The 15,395-nt window shown below is 40.5% G+C and overlaps 2 protein-coding genes across 2 annotated transcripts; both read left to right on the top strand.

Annotated features, from left to right (window-relative positions):
* Window positions 1-497: 497 nt before the first annotated feature.
* LOC137732499 (protein CORTICAL MICROTUBULE DISORDERING 4) lies at window positions 498-3,047 on the top strand. Its single transcript, XM_068471818.2, has 4 exons — window positions 498-1,509; window positions 1,666-1,878; window positions 1,967-2,058; window positions 2,150-3,047. The coding sequence occupies exons 1-4, from the start codon at window positions 742-744 to the stop codon at window positions 2,871-2,873; spliced, it is 1,797 nt and encodes a 598-aa protein (XP_068327919.1). The 5' UTR covers window positions 498-741; the 3' UTR covers window positions 2,874-3,047.
* An 8,076-nt stretch (window positions 3,048-11,123) lies between these two features.
* Window positions 11,124-14,843, top strand: LOC137731208 (Transducin/WD40 repeat-like superfamily protein). Its single transcript, XM_068470311.2, has 2 exons — window positions 11,124-13,339; window positions 14,539-14,843. Exons 1-2 carry the CDS (start codon window positions 11,574-11,576, stop codon window positions 14,543-14,545), a joined length of 1,773 nt encoding a protein of 590 aa, XP_068326412.1. The 5' UTR covers window positions 11,124-11,573; the 3' UTR covers window positions 14,546-14,843.
* The last annotated feature ends 552 nt before the right edge of the window (window positions 14,844-15,395 follow it).

The raw sequence follows: 15,395 nt of genomic DNA, 5'->3' as shown, positions 1-15,395 counted from the left end.
TAGTCTAAGTGTAACTTATATTTTTCATATCCATAAAATTTTATCCTACTACTGAGGTTCTCTAAAATTTTTCTTGTAGAAAGTCAATTGTAAGATATTTTTTACAAAAGCATGAGAAATTTTATGTATTTGAGTCTTGTCTGACGGCATTCAGTGTGAGAGTTGCACTAGTCGGACAACCTTACCAAATATCTTCTCTTCACAAACATTTTTAGACACATTTTATACCCCTTTAATTTCTTCCCATTTAGTAAATAACTCTCTTGTCCTTTACCTTTTTTTTTTAAATATATTATATAAAAATTCAAATCAAATCCAAACAAAAATCAAATTAATAAATAAACAACTTTCCCCGACCCCTTTTTTGGATCTAGGTAAATTTAAATTTAATGAAAGGAGAAAGTCGTGATATTTTTCATTTTTGGCGGTTTCAAATATAATTTTATCATTTATTGATCGACTCTTTTTTCACCAATAATTCAAAAACATTACGTGACGCACCAGCAAAATCTGACCGTTGCCTCAACGTTCGAAAATTTCTGAATTTTAAAAAAGTAACCTTTTGGCACACATAGCTCCCGTTGCTAACGGTCAACTTAAACGTCATCTACTTCTTACCCTCAAACCCTTGAGAACTAAGAACTATCTTCAACTCCACAAAATCGAAAATCGCCACCTGGGTTTTCAATTTCCAACCACGATCGTCATCTTCCCCGTTCTCCAACCCCTAAAAGGCGAAAAATGGCAGCTTTGGCACCGGGAATTCTACTGAAGCTCATGGACGGAATGAACACAGGGGTGAAGCCCACTGGCGAGCACCGGAGCGCGCTTCTGCAGGTCACTGACATCGTGCCGGTGGACCTTGACGAGAAGAGTCTCTGGCCCACACAGGGCTTCTACATAAAAGTCTCCGATTCTTCCCACTCAATCTACGTCAGCCTCCCCGCCGAACACAACGACTTTGTTCTCAGTAACAAAATGCAGCTGGGTCAGTTTATATATGTCGACAGATTGGAGCCCGGGTCGCCAGTGCCGGTGGTGAAGGGAGCCAAACCACTCCCTGGCCGGCATCCTCTGATGGGTACACCGGAACCTCTAATGGGGCTGAGGGAGAAGGGAGAGAGAATCGAGCAAATGTCGAATTCAAAGCCTACTAGAAGGGGGTCTTGGGGAATAGGGCTTAATGGAGCTGATGGGGTTTCGTCTCCCATGGTGTTAAAGCCGGTTCCTTTGGATTTCGACCAGTGCACTCCGGTTAAAGAGCGTGGTGGAAGAAACGGGTCGATGTCTCCGATGATTAGGGGGAGAGTAGGAAGAGATGGAGGGTCGAATTCAGGCATTCGGTCTTCGGTTGGTGGTGGACTTTTGGCTAAGATGGCGGATTCCAAGGGAGGCGAAAGCCCTGCATTGCGAAAAAGCTGTGTCATGCCGTCTATGTCAAAATTTCCTAGGAGTAGAAGTGTGTCTGATCGAGAGCCAAGGATCCCAATTAGTCCCTTCAACCCAGCTGTAGGTACATTGCTCCTCTTTAGTAGTATTGTCTGAGCTGCACCAACTGATTTTTCTGCTAATTAGAATTTTTGTTTGTTGAAGAATGTTTGATTTTGTTTGTTCAAGTATGTTGGATTTGGTTGGCTGAGAATGTGAATTCTTGTTTTATTGTAGGAAAAAAAGAAGACCTCAACTCCACCACCGCGAAATGCAAGAGTGGGAACTTCACTCAGTGTGGCTGGAGATGCTGCACAGAAATCCTCCAACTCGAAGGACATGAACGCGAACTCTCAGCAGCAGCCTCAGCCTGGTAACTTGTGCAACGAAAACAGCACTAGCCTCTGCCTCCCCGTGAATTTACCAGGAAGGCTCAGCTTGCTCGGCAAAGTAAGCACTTTCATCTCCAAGTGTTCTTTCTAGTTTATGACCGAAACCAAATTTTTTTGGGTTTTGAGATGAGATTATGTTTATGCAGGAAGCTGTGCAGCATAGAGAGACTGCTCAGAAGATTGCCCTTAATGCACTCAGAGAGGCTTCAGCAACCGATACCCTAGTTCGATCTCTCAAGTAAAGCGAATACCCTCCTTTTTCTTATGGTAGTGCAAAATTTAACTTTGAGATATTTTTTTAGCTAAACTACCAATGCTTGCTTTTGCAGGATGTTCTCAAACTTAAGCAGAACAGCTAAAGCGGATGCCCCATCAACCTGCTTTGATAAATTCCTCGAATTCCATCACCAAATCGTCCAATCAGTTAACGATATGGTATCGATTCAAGCAGCTACTTCAGCTTCTGAAATGACTCAGACTACTCCAAAAGTTAAGCAGCAGAAAGATAAAGATCAAGATGATGAAGACTATTCTGTCTTGCACGAAATTGTTCAAAACTCCGTGAACTCAAAATTGAACCTATCGAAAAGAAGGCACGCTTTGTACAAGTCAGTTGCAGCCGTTCCTGAAAGAAGCGAGCAGAAAACGACAACGTTTGAGAAGCTCCTGAGAAGCTCTACTCATCAAAAGCCGAAAGCACCATCCACTCCGCTTGGAAAGCTGAGCCTTGAAACCATTGGTGAGAACGACGAAAACAAGAAACCGGCTTCTGCTAGTTTAAGCAGCTTAAGCAATACAATCAGGTTGAGTAAGCAGATCGAAACAGAAGCTGGGAACTGGTTTATGGAGTTTATAGAGAAGGCATTGGAGACGGGGATGAAGAAATCAAAAGGCACGACAACGGATAAAGATATCCGAAAAGTGCCTCAATCTCTCATTCTTAGATTGATTAATTGGGTGGAAGTAGAACAGTGTGACAGCAGCAAGCGGCCTGTGCATCCGAAAGCAGCGCAGTTGGCTCGAAAGTTGAGGATCAAAGTGAAGAATCCTTGAAGTGTTGGCCTTGATTGTGTTTGTATTAGCAGTACCATTATTTGTTGAATTGAATCTCTTATTTCCATATGTTTACTAGCATGTACTCAAGTGGTTAGTAGAGGGTGTAGTGTATTTTACTTGTGGAAGAATACACGTGAATAAAGTTGTGGAAGAAGTTCAAATATCTTTAAACTAAGGTTGTAAATCATTGATTACAATTGTTTAAATACGAATTAATGAATTATATTAGATTTTGAACGGAAAAATATATTTTGAAGAACATGAATATGATAGTTTGTTGTAGTGGTAAGAAAAATTAACAAACATGTAAAAAAATATTTAGATTATTAGGGTGCCAGAAAGTCATGTGACTTTCTGGTAGGGGTGGTTCGGTATGGGATACCATACCGAAACTAGTATCCCGAATCCCAAACCGAAATTTTTCGGGACGGGAATTTGAAAATCAATCCCAAACCAAATTTTCGGGAATCCCAAATTTCGGGAATCCCGAAATATTTTCGGGATTTTGGGACAAATCGGGAATCCCAAATTGAAATATGAAATTATGAATTGTTCTTCAAATATATAATTCAAGAACACATTTATGAACTAGGAATTTCATTTCATTCACACTACCATTTAATTGAACACTGGCATGCTTGACTCTTTTTATCATAGTCAAAATTCAAATTAATTAAACTCTTTTTGCAATCTGTTGAGAGACAAAAGAATCAAGCCTTCTGAAATCATCAGTCATGGCAGCAGCAATAATAAAATCCACATGAATATCAAACAGAACATGAAAAATATGCAAGGTGTAGGGCATTCTAGGTTGCTGAGCATGAATTAGAAACTACTAGCATCAATTATAAAAGAATAATATATATATGTATAAATATATATATATAATAATTAATATTATATATTTTCGGTTTGGTATGGGATTCCCGAAATATCGAGAAGCCAATCCCGAATCCCATACCGAAATTTTGGGATTGGTTCGGGATAGCATCCCGAAAATTTCGGGAATTTCGGTTTGGGAAATTTTTGGTTTGGGATCGGGATTTTTTCGGTTCGGTTCGGGATTTTCGGGAATTTTTTCCACCCCTACTTTCTGGCACCCTAAGAATTTGAATCATTTTTTAACACTTTTGTTGATTTTTCTTTTATTTCTCTTACCACTAAAACAAAATATCATATTCTTGTTCTTCAAAATATAGTTTTCTGGGCGTGGAGCCTGACTCATTTTATGAGCACCTAAGAGTTTGCTTTGTTCTGCGTGCGCGAAGCCCACCTTGTCTTATGTGTTGGTTCGCCGCGTTCTGCATGTAAGGTGTCCACATCGTTTTACGTGCCAAAAGCCCACCCTCTTTTGCGTCCATGGAGCTCGCGTTGTTTTGGTGTACACAAAGCCAACCTCGTTTTACATGGGCATAGCTGGCCTCGATTTGTGCTATGAATCCCTCCTTGTTTTCTGTGTGCGAAGCTCGCCTCCTTTTGCGTGCCAGAAGCCCAGACCTTTTTCTTTGAGCGGAGCCCACCTTATTTGGCGTGTCATGGTTCGCCTCATTCTGCGAGATGAGTTCACTTTGTGTTACGTGCATCAAGCCCGCCTAACACTCATGTTTTTTGACAAAATGCAAATTTTTTATTTTCGATAGATATTTTTCCTGAGTATTAAGTTAAACTTTTTAAGGAATTTGGAAGTAGTTTTACAATTTATTGATGAACATATGTATATTTAGTTGAATATTTGAGCCAAAAACTAAAAAAATAAGTGAAAAAACATTTCGAAAACTAAAAAAAATAAGTGAAAAACATAGTCGTGAGGCCCAGAACATTGTTACACTCAAGAATCTCAACGGAAAGTCTCACCTTAATTTTCAAAACTTCACAGTTAGGCAAAGGTGAATAAATAGGTTGAACTGTGATTTATGTACGAATTTGCAAAATCGACTGAAAATCATGAGTGTTAATCCACGATTTGTAGAAAATGCAAATTTTTTTTATTTTCTTGAAATATTTTCTGTGAGCATTAAGGAAATCTTTATAATGTATTTGGAATGGGATTTATGATTTACTGAGCAACAAGTTTATATTTAGTAGAATATTTAAGCCGAAAAGTAAAAAAAATAAGTGAACAATATAGAGATGTTAAAATGTATATTTAGTGTATATTTTTTATTTTTTAAATTAGAGATGTTAAAATCACCTAAGGTGAGGCTTGAACAAAAAATAGCAAAATTTTGTTTTGTTAAATAGTCTTTCACCCGCCACTTAGTACTATGGTCTAGTGGTATTCCTCTTCACTTGCAAGTGAGAGGTCTTATGTTTGATTCTCGCGCAAAGGTGAATTTGAACCACATTATTGCTAGCTCATTGTAAGACTAAGCCCACCCCCTCCCCTTAGTGTAGATACTATCGTTTGTTCAAAAAAAAAAAACAAAAAAAAAAAAGAAGTCTTTCACCCTCTTTTGGTTGACAAAGTGGTTTTATTAATATGTAGTTTAGAATTAGATGAAATAAAAATTAACAAAAATAAAAGGTTCAAATATCTTTAAACTAAGGTTTTAAATTGTTGATTATAAGTGTTTAAATACGAATTATATTAGATTTTGCACGGAAAAAATATATTTTGAAGAACATGAATATGATAGTTTGTTGTAGTGGTAAGAAAAATTATTTTTCTTTTATTTCTCTTACCACTACAACAAAATATTATATTCTTGTTCTTCAAAATATATTTTTCCAGCCGTGGAGCCCGACTCATTTTATGAGCACCCGGGAGTTTACCTCGTTTTGCATGTGTGAAGCCTACCTTGTCTTATGTGCCTGGTTTGCCTCGATTTACATGTAAGGTGTCCGCATCATTTTGCGTGCTAGAAATCCTCCATTTTTGCTTCCATGGAGCCCACGTCATTTTGACTTATACGAAGTCAGCCTCGTTTTATGTGTGCATGGCTGGCCTTGATGTATGCGATGTATCCCTCCTCGTTTTATGTGCACGAAGCTTGACACACCCCGACCGAGATCAGGGCATGCTGGCCATCACACGAAGGTGACGTAACCATGTGCACGTGCGGAAGCTAATAAAGTAGTAATATCAAAGTACGAATAATTAAAAACTAGCATACAAAGTACTAAGACAAGTGCTAGCATAAGTGAAATACAAATTCAGAGCAAGACTACAGCAGTCCAAAGGAAAAGTTGCGATAAAAGTACACCCGAAGGCGACCCTACGCTGGTGAGTATCTGTCAGAAAGCCGGGAGAATCCTCTGGGAATACCACCGAAACTGCTAATCAACTAGAACCTGGAGGGGCGCAAAACAAAAGCGTGAGTGGGCAAAAACAAAGCTCTTTGAAAATCATTTAGCAAAATACATACTAACCCCTCGCCGTAAAACCTGTATACTTCCCAGAAAATAAACATATATAAGTATGTATAGATATGCCCAACATGCTCAAGGGTATGCCAATCATGCTCAAGATATGCCATGTCAAAGCCTCATAATGAATGCAAGTGCTCAGGTATAAATCACACCAATAGCATAACATCTGGCAGCCGGAGTCAGCTAACGTGACCTGTACGGCTGCATATAGAGCTCAAATCTCAAACTCAATAACTGAACTTGCCCACGAGTCGGAACCACCTAAAGTGGTCTGTACGACAGGCCTGGGTGTGATATATATATATATATATATATATATATACGCTCTAGTGCTACGATCACATGAAGGCTGTGCGAATAATCGCGGGTCACCTACGAGTCGGAACCACCTAAAGTGGTCTGTACGACAGGACTGTGCACCTAACTTGGATCCAAGCTGAGCGTGTGGTGCGGGAGGTGAACATCACGTGAAGGACTGTGCCCTACTCTGGGCGGGAGCACTAACAGTGGGGGTGCAGGTTATGAGCTCTCTAAGCATCTCAAACTACTACTGAATGTAAATATGAATAACATTTACCTGGCACTTACCTGTGCGTCCACAGCACCCAATATGCATATATAAATGTATGCCACTACTAATGCAGGTGACGATGCATAAACAATAATAATATGGTGCATGGCATAACATAAATAATCCTTTTTAATCAATTTCTGGGAATATAAATGTATATAGGTATATACGGAAAACAAAAGCCCACTCACTGATAAATGGAAGGGTCGTAGCCCCCCTGCCTCGAGTGCGAACGCTCGTCCTCGGGGTACGTATCACCTATATGCGAATTAACTACAAAAACATTAATTTAAAAGCACATAACCAACTTCTCGTAATAACTTCTCATACATTGCTCAAAATGGACAAATGAATAAACCAACGTGCTCTACACAACCTCAGGATCACAACCATATTTTTAGAAAAATTTTCCTCCACCGCACGCGCCCCCACGCGCCGGCCAAGGCACGGCCACACGCGTCGGCCACGCGCAGGCACGTACGGCGCACACGGACGGCGTCGACTGACGCCGTTAGGAATATTCCGTCAGTTTTGACAGATTCCGTCAACGGCGTCAGGAATATTCCGTCACCTTCTCCGGCGACGTCGTCGGCGCCGGAAAACTGGAAAAATTTCAAACTTTGTTTTCTCACTCGTTTCTCAACCATTTTACATGATTCTTGAACCAAATTAAAGCCCTAGACTAGTAGAATCACGATAGACTACTTTTAAAGCCTAAAAACTACGCGATCATACTTGTCCACACAATCCAAAACCGGCCAACTTCGACCACGGTGATCCCGACGTCCAAACTCCTCCAACGAAGCACTCCGAGGCTCCTTGGGACACCACCAAGCTATTTACGACCTTAAAAATCCCAAAAACATGCTAGATTAAGTTTGCATGAATAGTACTCAAATCGGCCATTGTCGAATCGACGTGAAAACGAAGGATTTCTCACCTGAAAATGGTATGGTTGCACTCGCACGAGCTTCACGAGCTCGAATATGGCCTTAGCTTTTTCGATCTGTGATGATTTGTGTGAGTTATGTGTGTGTCCGTACGTTTTCAGAAGGAAGAGGAATGAATGGAGCTCGGGGGAGAGAGAGACAGGGAAAGGGCAGAGAGACAGTGTCTGAGAGTGTGTGTGTGTGGTCCAACATCTGCCACACCACACAAAACAACCAATAATGTGACGAAAACGTACTAGGGGCAAACTTGTAATTTCACACGTACGTTTCGATATTTCCGGGACGGGATGTCACAAAGCTCGCCTCCTTTTGCGTGCCAGAAGCCCACACCGTTTTCTATGAGCTGAGCCCGCCTTATTTGGCGTACTATGTTTCGCCTTGTTCTGCGAGCTGAGTCCGCCTCGTGTTGCGTACATCGAGCCCACCTAACACTTATGTTTGTTTGACAAAAATGCAGATTTTTTTTTATTTTCGCTAGATATTTTTCCTGAGCATTAAGTTAAACTTTTTAAGGAATTTGGAAGCAGTTTTACAATTTATTGAGCAATAGATGTATATTTAGTTGAATATTTGAGCCGAAAACTAAAAAAATTAAGTGAAAAAAACCAGTCGTGAGGTCCAGAACATTGTCAAATAGGTTCTACTGTCACATCCCGGCCCGACGTCCACCACATCATGGGCCCGCTCCACCACCGTAGCACGATATTGTCCGCTTTGGGCCTCGACCACACCCTCACAGTTTTGTTTTTGGGAACTTACACGAGAACTTCCCAGTGGGTCACCCATTATGAGACTGCTCTCGCGCGCTACTCGCTTAACTTCGGAGTTCCCATGGAACCCAAAGCCAGTGAGCTCCCAAAAGGCCTCGTGCTAGGTAGACATGAGAATATACATATAAGGATCACTCCCCTAGACGATGTGGGATCTTACAATCCACCCCCTTAGGGGTCCGACGTCCTCGTCGGCACACCACGGCCAGGGTTAGGCTCTGATACCAAATTGACATACCCCTACCGGAATCAAGGCGTGACGGGTAGCACGCCTTGATTTGGTTGGGGTGTGTCAGTTTGGTATCAGAGCCATGTTAGTTTATGGTTTATGATTGTGAATTAGTGGTTATGTGAGATGCATAGAGAGCTTATAACCTGCACCCCTGGTGTTAGTGCTCCCGCCCAGAGTAGGGCACAGTCCTTCACATGATGTTCACCTCCCGCACCACACGATCATCTTGGATCCAAGTTAGGTGCACAGTTCTGTCGTACAGACCACTATAGGTGGTTCCGACTCGTAGGTGACCCACTATTATTCGCCCAGTCTTCATGTGATCGTAGCACTTGAGCGTATTTATTTACACCCAGTCCTATCGTACAGACCACTTTAGGTGGTTCCGACTCATGTGCAGGTATAGTTAGTTAGTTGGGGATTTGAGCTCTACATTCAGCCGTACATGTCACGTTAGATGACTCCGGCTGACATGTTACTTGCATTAATTGACATTACCTGGGTTACTTACAGTTTATGTGGAGGCATTCGACATGGCATATTTATGAACATGGTTTTGATATATATGTATATTCTATTTTCTGGGAAACTATATAGGTTTTACGCCGAGGGGTTAGAACTTTTGATAATGAAATGATTTTGAAAAGCTTTGTTTTTGCCCACTCACACTTTCTATTTTGCACCCCTCTATGTTCTAGTTAGAAGCAACTTTGGTGGTTCACGAGGACTTGTCAGTGGTTCTGACAGAACATCACAAATGTAAGATCACCTTTGGGTGTTGTGTATTTAGTATTTGTTCTTCTGGACTGCACTTAGGTTTTCTGTGCTCTGATAATGTTTATCTCACTTTGTCTCAACTAGTGTGTTACTTTAACTAGTTTATTTAGTAGTTTGGTTTTTATTTATTCGTACTTTTATTTTTATCTTTTGCTTTCGCACTGTGCACATGGCTACGTCACCCTCATGTGATGGCCAGCAGGCCTTGATTCCGGTCGGGGTGTGTCATCTACACTCAAGAATCTCAACGGAAAGTCTCATCTTAATTTTCAAAACTTCACAGTGAGGTGAAGGTGAAAATAAATAGATTGAACTGTCATTTATGTAAGAATTTGCAAAATCGACTAAAAACTATGAGTGTTAATCAACGTTTTTTTTTTTGTAAAAAATGCAAATTTTTATTTTCTCGAAATATTTTAAGGAAATCTATTATAATGTATTTGAAAGCAAATCTATGATTTATTGAGCAACAAGTATATATTTAGTAGAATATTTAAGTTGAAAAGTAGAAGAATAAATGAACAATATAAAGATGTTAAATATATATTTAGAGTATATTTTTAAATTTTCAAATTAGAGATGTTAAAATCACTTGTAAGTGAGGTTTAAACAAAAATTAGTAAATTCTTTTTTGGTTAAATAATCTTTCACTCTCTTTTGGTTGACAAATAGATTTCCATTAATATATAGTTTAGATTTAGATAAAAGAAAAATTAACGAAAAAAAAAGTTCAAATATCTTTAAATTTAGGTTATAGTAGTAAATTTAGGTTATAATAAGGGAATTGTTATTATCACTAAAAAAATCTCATTCTACACTCCAAACTTTTTATATTAGGAAACAAAAATACACTTGTGAAAAGTGTAGAATGAGATTTTTGTAGTACGAATAACATTTCCCTATAATAAATTTTGCACGAAAAAATATATTTTTAAAAATATGAATATTATTATTTGTTATCGTATAGTAAGAGAAATACAAAAAAAAAAAAAAAGTACAAAAATAATTCAAATTTTTGCGGGTGCCAGAAAGTCACGAGTGACTGGTAGGGGTGCAACTCGGGCGGGTTGGAAGGTAAACCCAATCCTAACCCAACTTTTACAATTTGGGTGCGGGTTTCGGGTTGGGTTTTAAACGGGTTCATTCGGGCTTGGGTTTAATCGGGTTCGGATTTACTTGGGTTGGGTTCGGGTTGGCCCAACTTTTTCAAAATTAAAATTCAATTCTGCAAATTGTATCCGTTATAAAGTTAAACTAAATATGAATGTTTCAACCATGCAAAGTTTGAATTAAAATACAAGAAATACCAAAACTAGTACCAAAAAAAAAGAAAAAAGAAAAGAAAAGAGGAACACTTCATTGAGAGAGGCGCAGTTGCAAATTTTCATGGGCTTTCAGATAGAGGTGGAGAGCCGCATAATGAAATTGGAGACTAACAATTTAATATACCACTTTAGGGTTTGGAGGGGCAATTTATTAAAAAAATATATTAGAAAGGATGTGGGTTTTTGGACTTGGCCTATTTAGGTGTTATATGAGTATTAATTGATATAGGTCGTATTTGAGTTTGGTTAATCGGGTTGGGTTGGACAATCAACCCAACTCAGCCCAATCAATGAACGGGATAAAATCGAGTTGGATTCTGGGGGTTATAACTTATAAAAAACTTGTTTATTCGGATTTAAAGTCGGATTGAACATGAACGGATTCGGGTGGATCCAACCAAGTTGCATCCGTGACTGGCATTTGCAATCGGTTTTACGGTTTATCGAAAACCCTGGAAAACCCCGGAAAACCCCGAATTATTCCAAAACCTGAACCCCGCCAAGAATCCTTCTGTGCCCGCCCAGCCTCTGCCCTTTGCCTTCTCCAAGCCGCCGCCGGCGAGTAACCTTCTCGATCGCTATCTTATTTTTTATTTCCCATCCAATCCAGGTTCCTCTACGTTTCGAATTCCAAGTATAAAGTCTCAAATTTTCAACACAGGGACCAAATTTAGGGCTTAGGGGGTCGTCTTTGTTTCTATGAATGGATCTTCTCCGAGCATACTCTGATCAAAACGACGACGAATTGAACGAGCCCGAGGAGCAGAACCAAAACCCTAAATCCGCACCGTCGTCCCCAGACTCGTCGCCGCCTCACCTCCTCCCCGCCAAGTCCGCCGCGCCCAATGTCGACGACACTATGCTGGCCCTGACGGTAGCCGGGGCCAACGGGTCTTCCACCCGCCCCATCGACCCGACCCAACACATCGTCGGCTTCAACCCCACCTACGAGCAGCTATGGGCACCAATCTACGGCCCGTCTCATCCTTACGCCAAGGATGGCATAGCCCAGGGGATGCGCAACCACAAACTCGGCTTCGTCGAGGACGCCTCCATTGAGCCCTTCGTGTTCGACGAGCAGTACAACACGTTTCACAAGTATGGGTATGCTGCTGACCCTTCGGCATCTGCTGGGTACAATTATGTAGGTGATTTCGAGGCCTTGCAGAAGAATGACGCCGTTTCTGTGTATAACATTCCCCAGCACGAGCAGAAGAAGCGGAAAATTGAAAAGAGAAAGGAATTGGAGGAGAATGAGGGTGGGGATGAGGATATGGACCCGGAGGAGGTCCAGAACCCGGCTAGTGACGTGTGGTTGATGAAGAATAAGAAGAGTCCGTGGGCGGGAAAGAAGGAGGGTCTGCCGACGGAGCTGACTGAGGAGCAGAAGAAGTATGCCGAGGAGTATGCGAAGAAGAAAGGTGAGGAGAAAGGCGCTGGTGATAAGGGCGAGGCTGTGGCTGAGAAGACTACGTTTCATGGAAAAGAAGAGAGGGATTATCAGGGTAGGTCATGGATTGCGCCGCCGAGAGATGCTAAGGCATCTAATGATCACTGTTATATTCCAAAGAGGTTGGTGCACACTTGGAGCGGGCACACGAAGGGTGTGTCTGCTATTAGGTTCTTCCCTAAGTACGGGCATTTGATTCTGTCTGCCGGGATGGATACCAAGGTGAAGATTTGGGATGTTTTCAATACCGGTAAGTGTATGAGAACTTACATGGGTCACTCGAAGGCAGTTCGGGATATTTGTTTTTCTAATGATGGGAGTAGGTTCTTAACTGCTAGTTATGATAAGAATATCAAGTACTGGGATACAGAAACCGGGCAGGTGATATCTACATTCTCGACTGGGAAGGTTCCTTATGTGGTTAAGTTGAACCCGGATGAGGATAAGCAAAATGTGTTGTTGGCTGGTATGAGTGATAAGAAGATTGTTCAGTGGGATATGAATGAGGGAAAGATCAATCAAGAGTATGATCAGCATTTGGGTGCTGTGAATACGATTACATTTGTGGATAATAACCGTAGGTTTGTTACTTCCAGCGATGACAAGTCGCTTCGCGTATGGGAGTTTGGGATCCCTGTGGTTATTAAGTATATTAGTGAGCCTCACATGCATTCCATGCCATCAATTTCGCTGCACCCCAATTCCAATTGGCTTGCGGCACAGAGTATGGACAATCAGATTCTGATTTATAGCACTAGGGAGAAGTTTCAGCTCAATAAGAAGAAGAGGTTTGCCGGGCATGTTGTTGCCGGGTATGCTTGCCAAGTCAATTTCTCGCCAGATGGACGGTTTGTTATGTCAGGTGATGGTGAAGGTCGATGCTGGTTTTGGGATTGGAAGACATGCAAAGTCTTCAGAACTCTCAAATGTCATGAAGGGGTATGCATTGGGGCAGCATGGCATCCCTTGGAGCAAAGTAAAGTTGCAACATGTGGCTGGGATGGCTTAATCAAGTATTGGTAAGTAAAGTTTCATTTCTGTAACACTTTTAATTCGCTTTATATGCATTCGTATGTGCAATATTTGGTTTTCTGATTTACCTGTCTAAGCAGTTTCAACATTTGATGCCAAAGGTTATGTGCCTATCTTATCTGCTAAAAACTAAAAAGTATAAAACTCATGCCAATTTTAGATGCGCGACAACTGATATAGCCAAGTATGGTTTATTGATGTAGTACTATGCTCTGACATATTGTGTATTTAGTAAAAATTTAGGATACCAAACTTGACCTTTTTCACATCCAACCTCTATGTTTGGGACTAGAAATGTAGGATACTAAACTTCAGATATTTTGTGTTTCTACCGCTCCAGAAGAAACTTTCTTTCCTCCATCCATCTCATGGATATAGGTGGACCAGGGTTAGAAACTATTTTCTTATAGGGCAGGGATGGGAAGCAATAATTTGCCTCTCTTAGGATAGTTTTATATAAAGGAGTTTTTATTTATTTATTTTCATTTCCACTATGAGTTTGCGGGGATTGGAGGAATTTCGTCCCACCAGTCTTGAACTGTTAGAGGGAAAGCGTACACTCTCCCTTCTTCCTCACCCATCCATCTTTGACCTAACCTTATGTAGGAGGAAAGAAGTCCTTAACTTTTCTTTTCAAGGAACTTGTACAATATGTATATCTTTCCATTTGTTAATGGTACCCGTTGTCTTTTACCTGTCAACGCTTAAGTCTCCATGCATAGTCAATAATTTTTTTAACAGCCTTGTCCAATTAGAACCAGCATGATAATGATTGGAAGACAGGTTTCACATTTTTCTCTCTTTCCTTCCTGGTCGTGCTTCAATGTCTTGGGGTCAAATTCATCAGTTCTCTTTCTGTGCCTGTGTTGTATCTTTGATTTAATGTCTTCACTTTATCTTATCAAACCTAAATGGATAAATGCTATTGCGGTGAAAGGAGTATCTTTTTATCGTGCAATATATTACTTAAAACGAGTTAATAATGGTAGGTTTCATCTTCCGATGGATCCTTTGGTTTCACGTATTGAGCTATATATTATATGGGGGATAGTTTTAACAAAAACCAAGTGCGTCAATTGTTTTCATATTTCATTGAGAAATGTTGCTGTTGCTTTACATACATGTGCACACTTGCATTCTCCTTTTAGTAAATGCGTGTATGATTAATCATTTGTCTGGTTTGCAGGGACTAGCCGCATTTCAGTTCAGTTTGGATAAGCGGGGCTATAACTTTGATTTACCCGTTTCTGTTCCACACGGGTGTAGCGCCATCATCATTGGATGTACCCATCTTGGTGATTGCCGGGCATAAGGATACTTATAAGATTGCAGGACGAACTCTCCTTCTTTGTCTCACTACAATCAACTGCAATCACCGATATCATCTGGTTACGCTGGATATGTACTTGTAATACAATGTTTTCGTTTTGATGTTCTGTTCTTGTAGTTTTGAAGACTCTGAGAAGTTTTACAGGTGTTGTTTTTTGCAAATGTCTCATTAATACTTGTAGTTTTTTTAAGACTTCGAGAAGTTAACGGCTAATTAATCTTGTATCCAAAAACTGCACCTTCATCATATGGCACAATTCATGTTGGACATGAAAGCTTTTGTGGTAGTGAAGGACACTCTTTCTAAACACGATTTTGCATCTCTTTGTATACACTCGACATTGGGGGAATGCATATTCATACATATGATGTGAATGATGTTAACCGTTTGAGCAACATGATCTTGAACAATGTGCACGGTTTTATTGAAACATTTAATGGGTTTGGAGTGATTGAAACATTCGACTTCGCTCAACATTTTTATCAATATTCTTCAATGTGGGACATTGCAGAATAGTAGCGAGATGTGAGCGACCAATTACTAACTAGTTATTCAAATCTTGCAACTATTTCCGTGGACAAACGGGCCCTTGACCTGTAGGTTGAGGAGCGTTTATGCGGTCCAGCACGGGGAGGGGACGGGTCCAAATTGTAAACTCAAATCGGGTAAATCTTTGTGAGTCGTGTGACATAAACAACTCTTCCTTGGCACCG

The sequence above is a fragment of the Pyrus communis genome, chromosome 16, assembly GCF_041283825.1.
Source record: "Pyrus communis isolate YQ-2024b chromosome 16, ASM4128382v1, whole genome shotgun sequence".
In the NCBI taxonomy this organism is placed as follows: domain Eukaryota; kingdom Viridiplantae; phylum Streptophyta; class Magnoliopsida; order Rosales; family Rosaceae; genus Pyrus; species Pyrus communis.
Note: the sequence above shows the minus strand (reverse complement) of the source record. Positions and strands in the feature narration are given on the sequence as shown.

Bases quoted from the DNA above. Each gene is read 5' to 3' on its own strand.
- LOC137732499 (XM_068471818.2), top strand. From the start codon at position 742: ATGGCAGCTTTGGCACCGGGAATTCTACTGAAGCTCATGGACGGAATG. The intron at 1,510-1,665 runs GTAGGTACATTG...GTTTTATTGTAG, and splicing joins TTAGTCCCTTCAACCCAGCT to GAAAAAAAGAAGACCTCAAC. The intron at 1,879-1,966 runs GTAAGCACTTTC...ATGTTTATGCAG, and splicing joins GGCTCAGCTTGCTCGGCAAA to GAAGCTGTGCAGCATAGAGA.
- LOC137731208 (XM_068470311.2), top strand. From the start codon at position 11,574: ATGGATCTTCTCCGAGCATACTCTGATCAAAACGACGACGAATTGAAC.